The following is an 18368-nucleotide window of genomic DNA, read 5'->3' on the forward strand; positions in this document are numbered from 1 at the left end:
TGTTTCCTGTAGAGCAATAATAAATGGATTTTCTTTATTTATTAAATATAAAAGGTCACTTTTTTTAGTTAAAATGCTGCGGCAATTCCATTGAATTGCTGAAGCTTTGTTCGTTATGTGAAATTTTGTCTAATAATCTATCTTTGATTGAGGCAGCGTTGGACGGTAGGGATGACAAATTAGTTTGCAGAGAATTAATCAGGGCTACAATTAATTCTTTTAATGATAAATTACTTAAAGAGTTTGAGTATTTCTCATCGCTGTTAATTAAAATACTTTTACTTGGAGAGATTTCAGAGTTATATCCTTGAATGATTTCATCATGAGCAGATTTATCATAACCTTTAGAGAACCTAGGAGGAGATCTAGGCTTTAAGAAAACAGTTTTTTTGTATGAGGTCTTATTAGAGTAATTTGATGACACATGATTGTATGAATTCTGAGGTGTAGGAGATACTAAAACATCTGCATAAGATTTAGAACAAGGAGGGTGTAATTTAAGTGCCTCAGCATATGTAATGCAGTCTTTTGCCATAGATTCCTTTATGTTCTTTTGCCTATTATATTCAGGACATACTTTGCTAGTAGCCATATGAAGACCTGAACATAAACAACACCTTATTTCATCTTCCTCCACTGAACAGGTATGTCCTGAGTGGCCTAGACCACACTTAAAGCATCTAGGAGTTGAACGGCATTGACTTTTCACGTGGCCATACCGACAGCAGCTAAAACATTGAATGGTGGGATAGAATACAGGTCAACGGGCAGTGAGTTAAAACATAAAAACACTCTCTTAGGGAGGACCTGACCGTCAAAAGTTAACACCACTGTTTCTATAGGTACAAACTGAGTCTCACCATTAACTATATTTTTCCTTTTAAGACGCCTAGCTTTCAGAATTTTCCCACAACCTATTGGTACTGAAATATTGCTCACAATCTCTTCTTCAGTCCAGTCTGTCGGCACACCTCTCACCACACCCATACGTGTCACATTAAAAGAAGGTATGAACGCTTTATATTTATTGAACTTCAAACTCCCGTTATCTAGAAATGAGTTAGCATCTTCAAATTTGGAGAAAGATATTGATAATCGGTTCCTTCCAATTCTTTTTAAACTACCATCAATGATGTTTCTAATCCCATTCTTTTTTAAGAAAAAGCCAAATGATATAGGATGAATGGTGCAGTTTTCATTAGGGTCAGATGGAACTCTTTGTATGTGAACAACATATGGTGCCAAATCTGAAGCTACATAAGAAGGTCTAGCAACTGGGGCACTTGGGGAGTTGGTTAAGTTTTCATTGGCCGACAAATTCGCAGTGGATGGAGATGGATCTAATGAAGAAACTATGGGCGCATCCTGTAATTCATTAGTACTGCTACTAAGAATACACTGACATTCAAAAACGTTTATTGAATCGAACACATTGGATTTATTATGACGGCTTCTCCTTTTTTTGTTACAATGTTTGCAAACTTTTCTAGATAAAGTTCGTTTGCGTTTTGCATGCGAAACATTTGACTCACAGTTATTATTATCAGTTACCGATCCTTCAGTGTCCAGACATGAACTATTACGTGAAATAGTAACGTAATTAGATACCGGGGGGGCTGTCCCACCCGGGTCATGAGGATCGTCGTCCATTGGACGAAATGGAAAGTTAAAAGTTAAAACTTACCCAATATGTGATGAGATATGATACACTAATATGATATATAAATAAAAATTAAGTTAACAAACTACACTGCACTACTTATCTGATCCTATAAATAGAAAATTAATGAAAAAATAATTTCTCCAAAAAAAGACGTCCACCGAAACCGACGTTTCCCGCGCTTCTCATTTTTGTTGTTGTTGAGCACAGAGCTAAGTAATAACTATTACTTATTCTGTGGTAATACATTGTTGTTGAGTTTGTTTACAAGTTTATTGAACAAGTTGAGAAGTTGTTTTGTTCACATTCATGATTATTTTTGAAGTAAGATGATAACAAGATACATTAATATTACATTCCATTATTTAGGTTACATAACGTGTTGAACACACATAATTTATATTGGAAAATTGGAGAGCTTACTTCTACAAACGAAGCTAATTTCCAAATATAATTAACTTGTTAAGTAAATGACCTTCGTAAGATTATTTAAATAGTGATAGCAGCGTTTTGACGACAGTTTATCGAACCGTACCCACCTCCATAATCAGTAAATAGCTCGTCACTGAGGCTCGGGCCTCTGTAACGTACGTAATTATCTGTAGCCCACACGAACTGTGATAACGATAAAACTGATTGCGCTTTGATATAATTACTCTTTACTACCAAATCTGGGCCTATTATCATCATGTCTTACATAAAGCAGATGAATCGAATTTGGTGAGTAGTTTTACATGTTTTCTACTTGTTTTATAGCATGCCTTATTATTATGTAGATCATATTTAAATTATATTCACAAGCTCTTAACCATTGTGTTTAAAAGGTCTAAGATCATTAGCATAAAATCCCTTTACTAATAAAAAGAACTTTATACCTTGGTATTAAGTCAGTTTTCTCAAAAAAAATATCATTAATGTTTCATCATTTTTTAGTCAGTGAACTGTTTATTTAACTGCAAGACACGATATCTTAGACACTTATCAGTTACTTAAACCAACATCTTAATTTAACTTAATTTTTGTTACAGCCAAACTTTAAACCTCAAATACTCAGCAAGGTTCAATCATGCACGGGTACTTAAAGAAGACATTCAAAGGCAGCAGATCAATAAAGTGCTCATCGCAAACCGCGGTGAGATCGCTTGCAGGGTTATGCATACTGCGAAGAAGTTGGGCATTCGGACCGTAGCAGTGTACTCTGATGCCGATAAACATGCAATGCATGTAGAAATGGTATTTATAAAATCATATTTTTTATTAGAATCGAAACAGCTTATAAATACATCAATAATATAGGAATATAACTTGTCCAAAGCCTAGAGATTCCACCTTTACGTAACTAAGAAATATATCAATAATTTTTATCCCTAAAAATTTATATCACACTCTCTATCTGTACTGGCTGTCCTTATGTCTATTTTATACATTATTTGCCAGTCTTATATTCGTCTTTTAATTCCATAATTTTAATTTATAAAAATAACTTTCTTCATCTATAGGCTGATGAAGCATATCACATTGGGCCAGCGGCTTCAACACTAAGTTATCTGAATGCAGCAAAAATACTTGAAGTGGCAAAGAAATCCAACAGTCAAGCCATTCATCCTGGCTATGGATTCCTCTCTGAAAATGTAGAGTTCTGCGAAAAGTGTTCTGATGAAGGAGTCATATTTATTGGTCCCCCACCTAAAGCTATCAGAGATATGGGTATCAAGAGGTGAGGTCAACTTTTACTTAGGCATGCCACTACAACTTTTAGGTTTAAAACCATTATTAGATCAGCCATCTGATCCTTCAAATGTGTATAGGTTGATTTTAGCAAACAACACTGAAGTATTAGTATTTCCACAGAGTCAAGTGTTAAAATCCAACTTATAGATATAATTCAAGATATGGGTCTTAGTCAGTCCCTCAGTATTGTGGAACTCTTTTCGATATATTTATTTGAAATCATTTTATGAATGAATGATAGAGCAGTTTCATCTTCAAGATATTTGCAAATGTTAGTGATTAACACCACTGTCTTATTTTATTTTTAGTACATCAAAACATATCATGTCAAGTGCTGGGGTGCCCATTGTAAAAGGTTACCATGGAGAGGAACAGAGCATTGAAAAACTACAGGCTGAAGCTCAGAGGATCGGGTTCCCGCTGATGATCAAGGCAGTCAGAGGAGGAGGTGGTAAGGTATGAAACTAAAATGGCTATAGGGATAGGAAATAAAATTTTTGCGACGACGAAAATGGCGATTACTGTCGTCTTTTTTTTCAATCTCATCCTTTTCTGGTGTGTATCTACTGAAACTTTGAAGAAAAGAGTATTTAGAACTTTGATAGTGAGGAATTACACTTATAAAATAACATCTAATTATTGACACTGCTGTGCTAAAATTGAAAGTACCTAAGCTAATCCATCACTGAGAATGTATAAGAGATAGACAAAATATTATTTCATCATCAATTCTTTTTTTGTAAAAAATATGCTTATTAAAATGCTTATTTCAGGGTATGAGAATCGCCATGACGGAAGCCGATTTCTTGCCACAACTGGAATCCGCCAAGAGAGAATCGCTGAAATCTTTTGGAGATGACAACATGTTACTTGAACAGTACATCACAGATCCTAGGCATGTGGAAGTACAGGTACGTAAGTGCTAAAATAATATAAAACCAGAATATAATTATTTGCTGCCAAAGTCCTTTTGCGCCGGAAAGAGCGACATGTTTTCGACTCACATTATTTGCACTTTCGTGTCTGTTTATTAAAAACTATAGAAGTTAAAACTATTTTAGTATTCAAGTGCTAAAACATTGTTTTAAAGTTAGTGTCCTTGTCACAAACTTTGATATTTTATCAGTTTTGATCCAATATTTTCAGGTGTTCGCTGACAAGCACGGCAATGTAGTCCATTTGTTTGAGAGAGACTGTTCTGTTCAGAGAAGGCACCAGAAAATCATTGAAGAAGCACCTGCGGTATGTATCCCTATGTTTTTATTGAACGCGGAACAAAGATTAAAGCTAAATGGTGATTTGAAAAATAAAATTATGAGATGATTTGATTATTTCATCGCACGTGGCGCCGATTATGCCTATTAAAAAAAAAGTAACTGAAAAAAGTCTAGTCTCAATAAATAATAATGGATAATGAGAGACATCGGCGCTACTGTAGAGTAAGATCCTGTCACTCCCTACTGGCTAAGACAATGGCATACACTAGTGAGCGCTGAAGCGAGTGAGAACGAGTGGCGCCATTGTAAAGTTCTGCCACTTGCTTCGCTAGTGTCTGGATTAGACAGTGGCGCCAACATGAGCATTAAAGTGCCACTGTAAAGTAAAATCCTATCACTCGCCAGTAACGTCAACTGGTGAACGTAAAACGATACCCCTTTTCCGTCGGGAAATCCATGAACATGCATTCCCATTATAACCCGATGGTGTCCTTCTAAGCCCAATGAAACGCAGCGCGAGTTATTATTGTAACCTGGACATTCATCCGTGGCAAATACGATATCTCTTCTATAGTCCGGTCCCTGAGCACGTAGAATTTTGTCCAATGACATCAAGCTACCCATCCTTATCGCTTGCGCGTAATTATATTGCTGTTGCGCACGCACACTCACTCGCAGTTGCGACAGCAATATAATTACGCGCGAGCGATAAGTATAGGTAGCTTGGGGTCATTGGACAAAATTCTACGTGCTCCGCGACCAGACTTTACCACATTTTCCCCCAAGCCCCCTCCTTTTCTAATTCAACCACATGTTTTCCCCCTAGCCCGGTCTCAGCGAAGAGACCCGTCGGTCTCTGGGCGAGGCGGCGGTGCGAGCAGCTAGGGCTGTGGGCTACGTAGGCGCGGGCACCGTGGAGTTCATCCTGCATAGACAGACGCATGAGTTCCACTTTATGGAGATGAACACTCGGTTGCAGGTCGAACATCCCATCACTGAGATGATCACTGGTAAGACTTGACTTTTATTCATTTGTTTTTTTGTTGTAACATTATTGTAGCTTCTACCACAGAATAATAATAAGTACTACGTACAGAAGTTTTACTTCGCGAAGGTATTTAAAAAAATGTATGCTCAATGTCATTAACAATATGGTGTAATTTAGCCTGTCTCAAGAGTCAAGCACCATTTTGTTGACAAACGTCAGTGATCGGCACTGCGCCGAAGCTATAGGGCTGACTTCGGTAAAATGATGTGACGTGAGGTGCCAAACTGCGGAAAATGGCGGAGGAAATACATGATTTAGCATGAATTATCATGAATAATATTAACTACTTATTTACCTCTCAGTGTCTTGAGGTAACTTAAAAAAGTACATTCTGTCTTTTTATTATTATTTAGGCAGTTAAATACTGCACAGTATTTAGTACACCATTTTCTTTATTTTCTTCCATCATACACAATACGCGTGTGTGAGTCAATGTTCGCTCGTATGTGAGGCCTTGTCGAATAGTTACCTGTAGGTGGGCCATCGTGCGTGTTTTGTTTTCGATGTAAACTCGCGGAGATGAACAGGCCTGCTTCTACTTGCTTCTACGTGAAAGGTTTATGAAAAGTGTGGCGTAAGTGCTCAGCTATTTTCTGATCCCGAAACATTACAGAGCTATTTCTTTTACATAATTAAGCTTTTGAAACATTGTTAAACAAATAAAATAATGTACTATTTTGTGAAAGCACTTCTGCGTCCATAAAACAGATGTGAAATATCTAGTGACCGACCGAATATTCGTTTTCGTTTTCGGCCATTTTCGGCCAAAAAATGGACATTCGGCCATATTTTCGTTTTCGGCCAAAAACCAGCCGAAGCTTCGGCCAAACCGAATATTAGAAATACGTGAATAAGATGGTGACGTTTATCGTTCCGATATCTTCGGGAGTGAATCTGATGCACTCATGGTTCCAATCAGACTTGAACGGACGCGGTATTGTCACGCTCTTTTGAAGTTTTGAAGTGAGGTTACATTGTAAAGGTTGTCCAGCGAAAATTTTCCAAGTTCAAAATTGAATACAAATAAAACCAAAGAGTTTTCATTAAGTTTAATTGTTTCAAAATAGAGTCTAATGCGGATTTGAAATACGCCACGAGTCACTGGTCGATGTGTCTTGCTTCACAGCAAGAAGGTGTCTCACCACACACGGAGAGTACCTCGATGGAGACACTGAGGACTATTTTTTCTAGCCGCCTCGGTCATCAGATCTCACACTATGCGACTTTTTTGGGGACTATCTTGTGGGGATATCTCAAGTCAAAAGTTTACAGCAAAACAATCCTTAAATAATTCAGGTTCTGTAACAAAATATCCGCCGTGAAGTTGCAGGAAAATTATTAGCGCGATTTGCTCTCGCATAGTTGCGAATGTAAGGGTCCGGCTGTGAGAGTGCCTATAGTAAAACGGGCATCATTTAAAAGACATTGCCTATAAAAAAATAAATCCGCATTGTTAAACTCCAGTTTGCATTAGTAATAAATAATAAAAAATCATTAATTTATTTGTATGAATCATTTTTGAAGTTGAAAAATTCCCACTGGACACCCTTTATTTCTTCTTCACTTCCCAATATTTCAATATACACCGGAAATAATATTCTACTAAGAATTCATAATTCAATTTTTTGTGTTTTAATGCCGGTTTTGTGTTTCAATCCTTATCAAAAACAACTGTCAAACATCATTATGTTTTTGGTCAAAACATTAACGGTTTTCAAAGTTTTTACATAATTTCAGATTGAAATTTGAGAGTTGAAGGTCATTTTTTTTTCGTTTTCGGCCGAAAATGAGACTGCAGCCGAAGCTTCGTTTTCGTTTCCGTTTTCGGCTGAAAATCCATATTCGGTCGGACACTAGAAATATCAGTAGTTATATAGAGGCGAATTTGCAACATCCTCCTACGCCGACATCAGCGGAGCGATTTTTGTCATCGCAATGCCATAATATAATAATGAGTATTTATTTGCAATGCGTTGTCTCATATAACATAATGTATGTACCTATGTATATGTACGCTTGGCTGACGTACGCGACCGACGTCAGAGTAGGTAGAAATCTTAGCAGCAGTTTAAGCCAGGCGTCACTTTAACAATCACTTACCATTACCAGGTACGGACTTAGTAGAGTGGCAACTAAGAGTAGCGGCCGGCGAGCCGTTACCTCTAACGCAAGAAGAAATCATCCGCCGCGGTCACGCGGTGGAGTGTCGAATCTACGCGGAGGAACCTGGTGCAGGGTTCTTACCCCGCGCGGGCACGTTGCATCGCCTCACGCAGCCTACCAAGGAGCAACATGTTAGGGTGAGTTCAATTTCAAGTTTATTGACAAGTACGATAAATGCTGTCCGTTCAGTTCAAAGTGTTTGAGTTATTTTGCTATATTTTATATCAAAAAGGGAAAAAAATGGTGCTAGGTTTATTTCCCATATTTGGGAAAACAAACATAGACAATGCCAGGGCCTCTAAGCCTGAACTTAAGACTCCAGACTTTTAATCGGACGATAGTTGGGCCCGATTCGAATTTGTATGAAGAATCTGCCGACATGTACACACTTTATACAATGTCCTACTGATTAACAGCCCGAACCAACTACCGGCCACAAAATGTCGGTGGTCTGCGCCTAGCCTATAAGTCGTATTTTTTCTTCAAAAACAAAACAGAGTGTATTTTACATTTAAAATAATTCCTTTTTGTTTTCTCTTGCACTCTAACTTTTGTCCAAAAACAAAACACAACTTAATTTATAGTTTCCTTTTTCAAATTTTAAACACATTCGTTTGCTTTTTCAGGTAGAAACCGGCGTCCGTGAAGGCCAGGAAGTATCAGTGCACTACGACCCAATGATCGCCAAACTGGTGGTGTGGGGCCGCGACCGCAACGAGGCGCTGGCTAAAACCAGGGCCAAGCTCTCGGAATATAAAGTAAGTAAATAGAATCTAGACTCGCGGGAGCGTGTCAAGCTAAATTCCAGCGAAGATACGCACCGTGTGTATACTTACACCACCGACTTGTAGCCACTTTTGAACTCCTCATAAGACTTACACGAAGTCCTCTCCTAAAAAAATATTTGAGTTAGTCGACTTTTAAGTCTTATTTTAAACTAGCGGCCACCCGCGGCTTCATAAGCATGGATCCCGTTCTACCCCCTAAACTCTGATTTTTAATTCGACGGAATTTTGACATTTCAGAAGTGTTGTCAACATTGAAACATTCCCACTAAGAATGGAGAGCATTTTTACAAATTAAAAAATAATCCTTTCTTGAATTTAAGGTTTCACTTGAAAAACTAAGGCTTAAAAATGTACTGATCCTTTCAAAATGGTCATTTGAATTTTTATTATCATATTTTTGAAGTTACAAAAAAAATTGGGAAATTATTTTTCTATTACTGGACTCCCTGGCCAATAATCCATGGGTTACAAACCTTTTTTATGAAAATCCTTTTGTTAGTAAAATTAAGCTTCATAAAATAATCAATTTAACAAGATGCCAATTTTATAATCCAAGTTGATTAAGATGACGATAATGATGATTGATGATCAATACATATTTTCGTTTATGTTAATATGTCGTTTTTCTGTGTTAAAAACACGTTTTTTTCTATTTAGTCTCTAAAATGTACATAATAATTAGTGAACATTGAATTCACAAAACAAACAATAGTTCAATCTTAAAAGTTGTACTTGATGAAATTTCATTTCATATTATTTATTATTAATTCAAAGCAAAAAAGGCTTATTACATCTGAATTGTCAAAAAATGACAGCTGTCAGAATTCCGTCGAATTAAAAATCGGACTATAAGGCCTCAGCCTCGAACTTAGCGGGCAGCGGGGCGGCGGCGGCGGCGGTGCGGGAGCGGGGCGGGCAACGCAGACCCGTTCTCGAAACAAGCGGGCAGCTCGCGCGGCGCTTTAGCGGCGAAGTGTTGTGTTCGGGGTTGTGTTGTCGAGATATTTGTTTTTTTTCGCAAACGAAATGTCTGAACAACGGCGACAATTTTATTTCGATTCAAATTTATTCCTAACGCTCGATTTATTGTGGGCAAAAGAAGGAGTGCGCTCCCCGCTCGATGCCCGCTCCCTCGCCGCTGCCCGCTCGTTGCCCGCTGCCGCGCCGCTGTTTTCGAGAACCGGTCCATTTGATTTTACGCATAAGATCCTGCCGCTCCCGCGCCGCCGCCGCCGCCGCCCCGCTGCCCGCTAAGTTCGAGGCTGAGGCCTTAGGGGTTGAATCTTGCAAAATCCCGTCTTAGTGAGCACCTACGTTCTAAAAGTAACCTCTATGCAAAATTTGAGACTTCTAGCACTTGTAGTTTCTGAGATTTCGTGTATGAGTCAGTCAATCCTGTCAGTTAGTGACCTTATAGATGATTAAAAATAAATTGTTCAATGTAAAGTTTAAAATAAAATAAAATTTACAACTCTTTGGGTAGTCTGGAAAAGATCGCTTCCTAGCGATAAAGCCTAAATGTTATACCGTTTCGATTCCAGGTAGCCGGTCTAGAGACAAACGTAAACTTCCTTCTCCGATTGAGCGGCGCCAAAGCGTTCGTAGAGGGTGACGTCCACACCGCCTTCATACCACAGCACGAAGCGGAGCTGTTCCCATTGACTAGCGAACCCGCTGTGGAAGAAAAAGCCATCCAAGCTGCCCTTGGGTTTGTAAGTACACTATATTTTGTATTGTTGATGGAGGTATACCCGCTTATACCCGCTTTTTTAAAGATTATTAGTAATTTGTTATTACACAAATTACTAATAGTCCCGTTAGCCCCTCGTACTAAGCTATATATGCTTGTATCACGAGTGAGCCACAATAGTCGAGCGGCGGCGGGGACCGAACCCGAGTTCCCCGGATCACGAGTCGGCCAGTCTGACCCCTTCACCGTTCGGCTAGGTATAATGTTGAGATAATGTTTTGTTGATAAGCGCTCTTAGCTTGTTTTTTATCTGATTTAAAGTGTGGAATAATAGTATAATTTACACATTTATTTATTATGTTCACCTTTTATTTGCACCTTTACTGGTGGCGGTGGCTTTCGCAAGTAAATCCGATCCCATATGTTTGTCTCGTAGCGCTGGTAGAGCCCAAAAGATGAGGAGACATGTAAAGTGCCCCATAAGGGCTACCTTTTTTTTTGACGTTCACAAGTGCCAAAATATTGGTCTAAACGGAATAAAATATTTTTTGATTTGATTTGGACCTCGATCTGTATTTGTATTTACCTAATTATGTCTAACGTAACATGTTTTTCCTTTCCCAGATCTTAAATGCCCAAAGACAACAAGCTGTAAACGACAGTTGGAAGGGAATCTCCGTAGAACCAGCCGGCTGGAGGCCCAACTACCAGCTCAAAAAGACGATTCCGCTCAGGTTTGACGAAAAAGGTAACTGCGGTATTTGTTACTTTTATGTTGTTAATGATAATCATCATACAGCCACTAGGTATATGAGATTTGGATTATAAAGTATATACCATAACAAGAACTATATTTATTCGTGCTCCGCATGTACTCGGTAAAAAGGCTGGTTCCGTGTAAAGATATTGTGTAGATTGGACCAATAGCTAGGATTGCCGCTCTGGCCGCTCCAGTCTTCATCCTATTACCGTGGCGACTTTGGTGTAAAATCGTAACATATCAGACTCAGCTACTTTCTTATTTATAACGCCATCCATTCTCTTAATCCACAGATTTGAAAGTGATAGTAGAATACGGCAGCGCCCCCAACACCTACAAAGTTCAAGTGAACGATGGCGAGTGGAAGCAAGTCGAGGCGTCTCTGAGCAACAACCAACAAGGGCTGCAGCTGAACACGCTACTCGGAGACAAGACCACCAAAGTCGGCTTGCTGACGTTTGAGAACGAAGTACACATCTATGACGAGGTAAGAAAACAACAGCTACTGAGTCCAAGTAAATGACGGCAAGTGGAAGCAAGTCGAGCCGTTTCTGAGCAACAACGAACAAGGGCTGCAGCTCAACACGCTACTCGGAGACAAGACCACCAAAGTCGGCTTGCTGACGTTTGAGAACGAAGTACACATCTATGACGAGGTAAGAAAGCAACAGCTACCGAGTTCAAGTGACAACGAATTTTGATATTGATTTTGACAAAGAACAAGGGCTGCAGCTTAATACGCTACTCGGTGACAAGACCACCAAAGTCGGCTTGCTGACCTTTGAGAACGAGGTCTACATCTATGTCGAGGTAAGAAAACAACAGCTACTGAGTCCAAGTAAATGACGGCAAGTGGAAGCAAGTCGAAGCGTCTTTGAGCAACAACGAACAAGGGCTGCAGCTCAATACGCTACTCGGAGACAAGACCACCAAAGTCGGCTTGCTGAAGTTTGAGAACGAAGTACACATCTATGACGAGGTAAGAAAACAACAGCTACCGAGTCCAAGTAAATGACGGCAAGTGGAAGCAAGTCGAAGCGTCTCTGAGCAACAACGAAAAAGGGCTGCAGCTCAATACGCTACTCAGAGATAAGACCACCAAAGTCGGCTTGCTGACGTTTGAGAACGAAGTACACATCTATGATGAGGTAAGAAAGCAACAGCTACGGAGTCCAAGTGAACGATGGTAAGTGGAAGCAAGTCGAGGCGTCTCTGAGCAACAACGAACAAGGGCTGCAGCTCAACACGCTACTCGGAGACAAGACCACCAAAGTCGGCTTGCTGACGTTTGAGAACGAAGTACACATCTATGACGAGGTAAGAATACAACAGCTACTGACTTCCAAGTAAATGACGGCAAGTGGAAGCAAGTCGAAGCGTCTCTGAGCAACAACGAACAAAGGCTGCAGCTCTACACGCTACTCGGAGACAAGACCACCAAAGTCGGCTTGCTGACATTTGAGAACGAAGTACACATCTATGACGAGGTAAGAAAACAACAGCTACCGAGTTCAAGTGAACGACGGCGAGTGGAAGCAAGTCGAAGCGTCTCTGAGCAACAACGAACAAGGGCTGCAGCTCAATACGCTACTCGGAGACAAGACCACCAAAGTCGGCTTGCTGACCTTTGAGAACGAAGTACACATCTATGACGAGGTAAGAATACAACAGCTACTGACTTCCAAGTAAATGACGGCGAGTGGAAGCAAGTCGAGGCGTCTCTGAGCAACAACGAACAAGGGCTGCAGCTCTACACGCTACTCTGAGACAAGACCACCAAAGTCGGCTTGCTGACGTTTGAGAACGAAGTACACATCTATGACGAGGTAAGATAACAACAGCTACCGAGTTCAAGTAAACGAAGGTGATTGGAAGCAAGTCGAGCCGTCTCTGAGCAACAACGAACAAGGGCTGCAGCTCGACACGCTACTCGGAGACAAGACCACCAAAGTCGGCTTGCTGATGTTTGAGAACGAAGTACACATCTATGATGAGGTAAGAAGCTGCTAGCAGAAATATAGAAAAGGATTCTTTGAACGAACTTCAACCCTATGACTGTACGAAGATAACACACCGATTGTCACCATTTTTTTAACGTAACGCTTCGGTTCTGCCATTTTTGATTGAATACCTACTTATAATGTATTACCAGGCCTGTTCATCTCCGCGAGTTTACATCGAAAACAAAACACGCACGATGGCCCCCTATACGAGCGAACATTGACTCACGCACGAGTATTCTTGTGTATGATGGATAAAAATAAAGAAAATGGTGTACTAAATACTGTGCCTAAATAATAATAAAAACACAGAATGTACTTTTTTAAGTTGCCTGAAGACACTGAGAGGTAAATAAGTAGTTAATATAATTCATAATAATTCATGCTAAATCATGTATTTCCTCCGCCATTTTCTGCAGTTTGGCACCTCACGTCACATCATTTTACCGAAGTCAGCCCTATAGCTTCGGCGCAGTAACGATCACTGACGTTTGTTAACAAAATGGTGCTTGACTCTTGAGACAAGCTAAATTACACCATATTGTTAATGACATGAGCATACATTTTTTTAAATACCTTCGCGAAGTAAAACTTCTGTACGTAGTACTTATTATTATTCTGTGGTATTACCTCAATCAAATATAAAGTCAAGTTGAAGGGAAATTATTTGAGAATCAATAGAAAAATATATGAGAAAGATCTTCATCATAAAAAGATTCGTTAGACTTGACTTATAACCTTGTTTTAGGACTATGTTTCAAGGACAAGACTGATGAAACTATATGTGATATACTCGTCTTAAAAAAGATGTTAGTTTGTGTTTCCTATCTTTTTCACTCACAACTCCAAAACTACTAAACCAATGTCTTATTCCTCTTCATTAAGGCAATAAACTCATTATTTTTATAATTTTATTCACAGAACGGCCAGACAGTTCTCAAAGTGCCGCTGCCCAAGTACCAGGCCGCCGGCGGCGCCGACGCGGCCGCTTCTGCTGACAGCGCGAGCTCGCCCACGCCCGGTATCCTCGAGCGAGTCATGGTGCAGAAGGGAGACAAGGTACTGATTAAAGACCTTATCATCATCATCAGCCTACTTTAATCCACTTTGGGACTGCCCACATTATCGGGACGGCATGGCAAGGGATTGGTTAGCAATAATACCGCTGCCCAAGTATCAGGCCGCCTCTGCTGACAGCGCAAGCTCGCCCACGCCTGGCATTCTGGAACGAGTCATGGTGCAGAAGGGAGATAAGGTACTTAAATACATGTACATAGTCATTATCATCATCAGTCTACTTTAATCCACGTTGGAATTGGCCACATTATCTGGACGGTACGGCAAGGGATTTTTGGTGAGCAATAATACCGCTGCCCAAGTACCAGGCCGCCTCTGCTGACATCGCGAGCTCGCCCACGCTTGGTATCCTCGAGCGAGTCATGGTGCAGAAGGGAGACAAGGTACTGATTAAAGACCCTATCATCATCATCAGCCTACTTTGATCCACTTTGGGACTGGCCACATTATCTGGACGGCACGGCAAGGGATTTTTGGTGAGCAATAATACCGCTGCCCAAGTACCAGGCCGCCTCTGCTGACAGCGCGAGCTCACCCACGCCTGGCATTCTGGAACGAGTCATGGTGCAAAAGGGAGACAAGGTACTGATTAAAGACCATATCATCATCATTAGCCTACTTTAATCCACGTTGAAACTGCCCACATTATCTGGACGGCACGGCAAGGGATTTTTGGTGAGCAATAATACCGCTGCCCAAGTACCAGGCCGCCTCTGCTGACATCGCGAGCTTGCCCACGCCTGGTATACTCGAGCGAGTCATGGTGCAGAAGGGAGACAAGGTACTGATTAAAGACCCTATCATCATCATCAGCCTACTTTGATCCACTTTGGGACTGCCCAGTGCCCACATATCGGGACGGCACGGCAAGGGATTGGTGAGCAATAATACCGCTGCCCAAGTACCAGGCCGCCTCTGCTGACATCGCGAGCTCGCCCACGCCTGGTATCCTCGAGCGAGTCATGGTGCAGAAGGGAGACAAGGTACTGATTAAAGACCCTATCATCATCATCAGCCTACTTTAATCCACGTTGGAACTGCCCACATTATCTGGACGGCACGGCAAGGGAATTTTGGTGAGCAATAATACCGCTGCCCAAGTACCAGGCCGCCTCTGCTGACAGCGCGAGCTCGCCCACGCCCGGTATTCTGAAGCGAGTCATGGTCCAGAAGGGAGACAAGGTACTGATTAAAGACCCTATCATCATCTTCAGCCTACTATCCACGTTGGGTCTGCCCACATTATCTGGACGGCACGGCAAGGGATTTTTGGTGAGCAATAATACCGCTGCCCAAGTATCAGGCCGCCTCTGTTGATAGCGCGAGCTCGCCCACGCCCGGTATACTCCAGCGAGTCATGGTGCAGAAGGGTGACAAGGTACTGATTAAAGACCTTATCATCATCATCAGCCTACTTTAATCCACGTTGGGTCTGCCCACATTATCGGGACGGCACGGCAAGGGATTGGTGAGCAATAATACCGCTGCCCAAGTACCAGGCCACCTCCGCTGACATCGCGAGCTCGCCCACGCCTGGTATCCTCGAGCGAGTCATGGTGCAGAAGGGAGACAAGGTACGTCTAAGTAAAGTCCCTATCACCATCAATTTTCCTCAATCCATTTTATCTTATCTTAAAGGTACAAGTTCGTAGCTGACTCCACGCAGCAGCGGCAGATGACGTGTCGTCACGACACCACTGGTTAATATTTCTATGAAACACCACCCGTAGTAAGCGTCGTATGACGGTATTTCATAGAAACCTGTGCATTGTGGGAAAACGTTGTCTGCTGCTGCTGCGTGGAGTTGTCTACGAACTTGTAACTTAAATGTTACATAAACCTTTGTTTGTCAATGTCATCCATCAGCTTTGCACTGGGGGAGGCGATCCTTAACTTCGAACTCCTATGTTCTAATTCATTTCGTTGCGGATTCAATTACAGTTTATCTTTCACTCGGGGCAAATTTGACCTACATTCGCTGGGTTTTTATTGGCGGTCAAGCTGTAGATTCTGGCTACGCAGGAGTTGCAGCCATTGGGAATAGTCCCATTCCTAAATCCACTTACAATGAAGTTTGACCCTGAATGGGGAGGTTTTCAGCGCAATCCTGTGTCATGCAATTGAACTTACTTTTGCTACACTCAATGTCTCAACTTACTTATTTTCTTTACAGGTAGTGAAAGGTCAGCCTCTATTCGTAGTAATAGCGATGAAGATGGAATACGTAGTTCGTTCGCCGCGAGATGGCGTGGTCTCCGGGCTTGCGTCGGTCAAGCTTGGCGATCCGGTCGGCAAAGGCGCACAAATTGTTACGCTAGAAGGAGAAAATTGAACAGAAATATCCAAACAATCCAAAGTAATAGTCAAAGCATTTAATTAGAGTATATAAGACTTAATGGTTCACATTCCTTTAGTTAATTGACAAGCTACATCGACTTCTAGACAAAACTTTAAAATTTAGCTGTCCTTGTCGCTCATATCAGCATCTCGCTACGACAGAGAAGGATTTAAAGATACAAAAATATGAAACCGCTGTCAAAGAGTACCCTAGTTGGTGTATTCTAACCGAAGTCATCGTTTTAATTTAGTATATAAGTTTAAACTATTTAGATCAAATATGTACAAAATGAATTCTTTATGAATATGTGCATTTATTCTAAGTCTTCCAAAAACTATGTTTATAATTATGATAATTGTGTTATTGACTTGCCATCAATGTTGTGCTTATAAATAAATATTTTAAATTTTATATTATTAGATCAGAATGCACACGGGTGAAACTATGTGATAATGTTAAATAATATTGTTGTTATATTTTTGTAAAAAATTTAATATACATATTTGTTATTAAGATACCATGCGTTTTTATAAAAAGTTTAACCTAATTACAAAGTACAGTGTGATAGATATTATTACTCATTGACTATGACAAAATTTATAAATATCCAAATGAATGCAAACAAAATTATAAATTATTTACACTGTTCCTAAATCCGTAATAACATAAAACAGTAACGGCTTTCTTTACATATCGTGAAATTAAAAGTACATACGTAGCTCAGCTTTGTGACGAACTGACGACAATACCGATTAGACCACATTCATTAAGTGACGTCATCACGACGTGCCATATTGTTTCTTCGAGGACCCCGGGCAATAAACTAATAAACAAATTAGTTAATCATTTCCTTGAATTTTTAAGGACAAAAGATACTTATTACTTATTAGATTAGTACCTGGAAAATATTATTAATGACTCTAAATTACAATTTCACTAATGATGGTTACTGTCTTTTGAAGTCACTTAATTGTATTCAAACACGTGTTAAAAATTATGGCCCAGTGCCAAAACTGGACAAAGAAATTTACTCCTTCAACCTTTACACAAAGACAATGGGAAGTAAGATTTACCTAAATGTTTTGATGACGAATGATGATAAACGATTACTTCTTGTTATACGCAAATACTTTGTTTGTCCGCTGTTTATTCAATTTAATTTGATAAAAAAATAAAAAATATGAATATGTGTTATCTATGTTTTTAACAACACATTCTCAAACCACCATTACTTACATGCTACACAACTTCTAATTTCATAACACATTTAGTCGATTTTCATGAATGATCACTTAAGTTGGCTGATGCCCGAACTCGCTTCAATCTAATAAATAGTTTATAATATTTTTCTGATAAGTATACTATTACGTATTTTGTAAAACTAAGAACAAATAACGTTGATTGTACTTTTTGTTGCAAAATATTCATAACACCTACATAATACTGGTACAACTTCCTAAGATCCCAAAGTACTTTGCTTGAATGCTGGCGTGAGCGTCTTTATACGTAGGTATTTACACCCGTTTTCTAAGGACAAGGCGTGACGAGGTCAATAAGAAAGCGGCCGTATTCGGCGGAAGTAGCACTGCAGGAGGTACGCACATTCTCCTTTCATCAACTGCCTTGTAGATAACCATGATGATAACGCTCACCTTGGCACGTTTGTGAAAGTAAACTTCGCATTGGTAGCCATTTGCTGCGTAGATTGTGTAAATGTACGCAATCTTGACACCGACACGACGCGCGCACAATGTTATTGAATATTTCGCATTCACTAGCATCAGGGGGCGTAGCTCAGATGGTAGAGCGCTCGCTTAGCATGCGAGAGGTACCGGGATCGATACCCGGCGCCTCCAATCTTTTTGTTTTTTTTTTTGTTAAATAAATGTTTTCTTC

At 40.2% G+C, this 18368-nt stretch overlaps 1 protein-coding gene and 1 non-coding gene across 2 annotated transcripts; both read left to right on the forward strand.

The window, feature by feature from the left end:
- Positions 1–1957: 1957 nt before the first annotated feature.
- Positions 1958–16851, forward strand: LOC135078590 (methylcrotonoyl-CoA carboxylase subunit alpha, mitochondrial). The gene is made up of 21 exons (XM_063973123.1): positions 1958–2380; positions 2689–2893; positions 3160–3377; positions 3700–3847; positions 4165–4302; positions 4538–4633; positions 5435–5618; positions 7766–7956; positions 8446–8577; positions 10149–10319; positions 10922–11045; positions 11351–11544; positions 11588–11713; positions 11911–12036; positions 12080–12205; positions 12249–12374; positions 12419–12544; positions 12588–12713; positions 12933–13052; positions 13979–14116; positions 16308–16851. Exons 1-21 carry the CDS (start codon positions 2349–2351, stop codon positions 16464–16466), a joined length of 3006 nt encoding a protein of 1001 aa, XP_063829193.1. The 5' UTR covers positions 1958–2348; the 3' UTR covers positions 16467–16851.
- A 1404-nt stretch (positions 16852–18255) lies between these two features.
- On the forward strand, positions 18256–18328 carry Trnaa-agc (transfer RNA alanine (anticodon AGC)). The gene has a single exon. It is a non-coding gene; the product is annotated as a tRNA-Ala (tRNA).
- Positions 18329–18368: the final 40 nt, after the last annotated feature.

This window comes from Ostrinia nubilalis, chromosome 2, assembly GCF_963855985.1.
Source record: "Ostrinia nubilalis chromosome 2, ilOstNubi1.1, whole genome shotgun sequence".
In the NCBI taxonomy this organism is placed as follows: domain Eukaryota; kingdom Metazoa; phylum Arthropoda; class Insecta; order Lepidoptera; family Crambidae; genus Ostrinia; species Ostrinia nubilalis.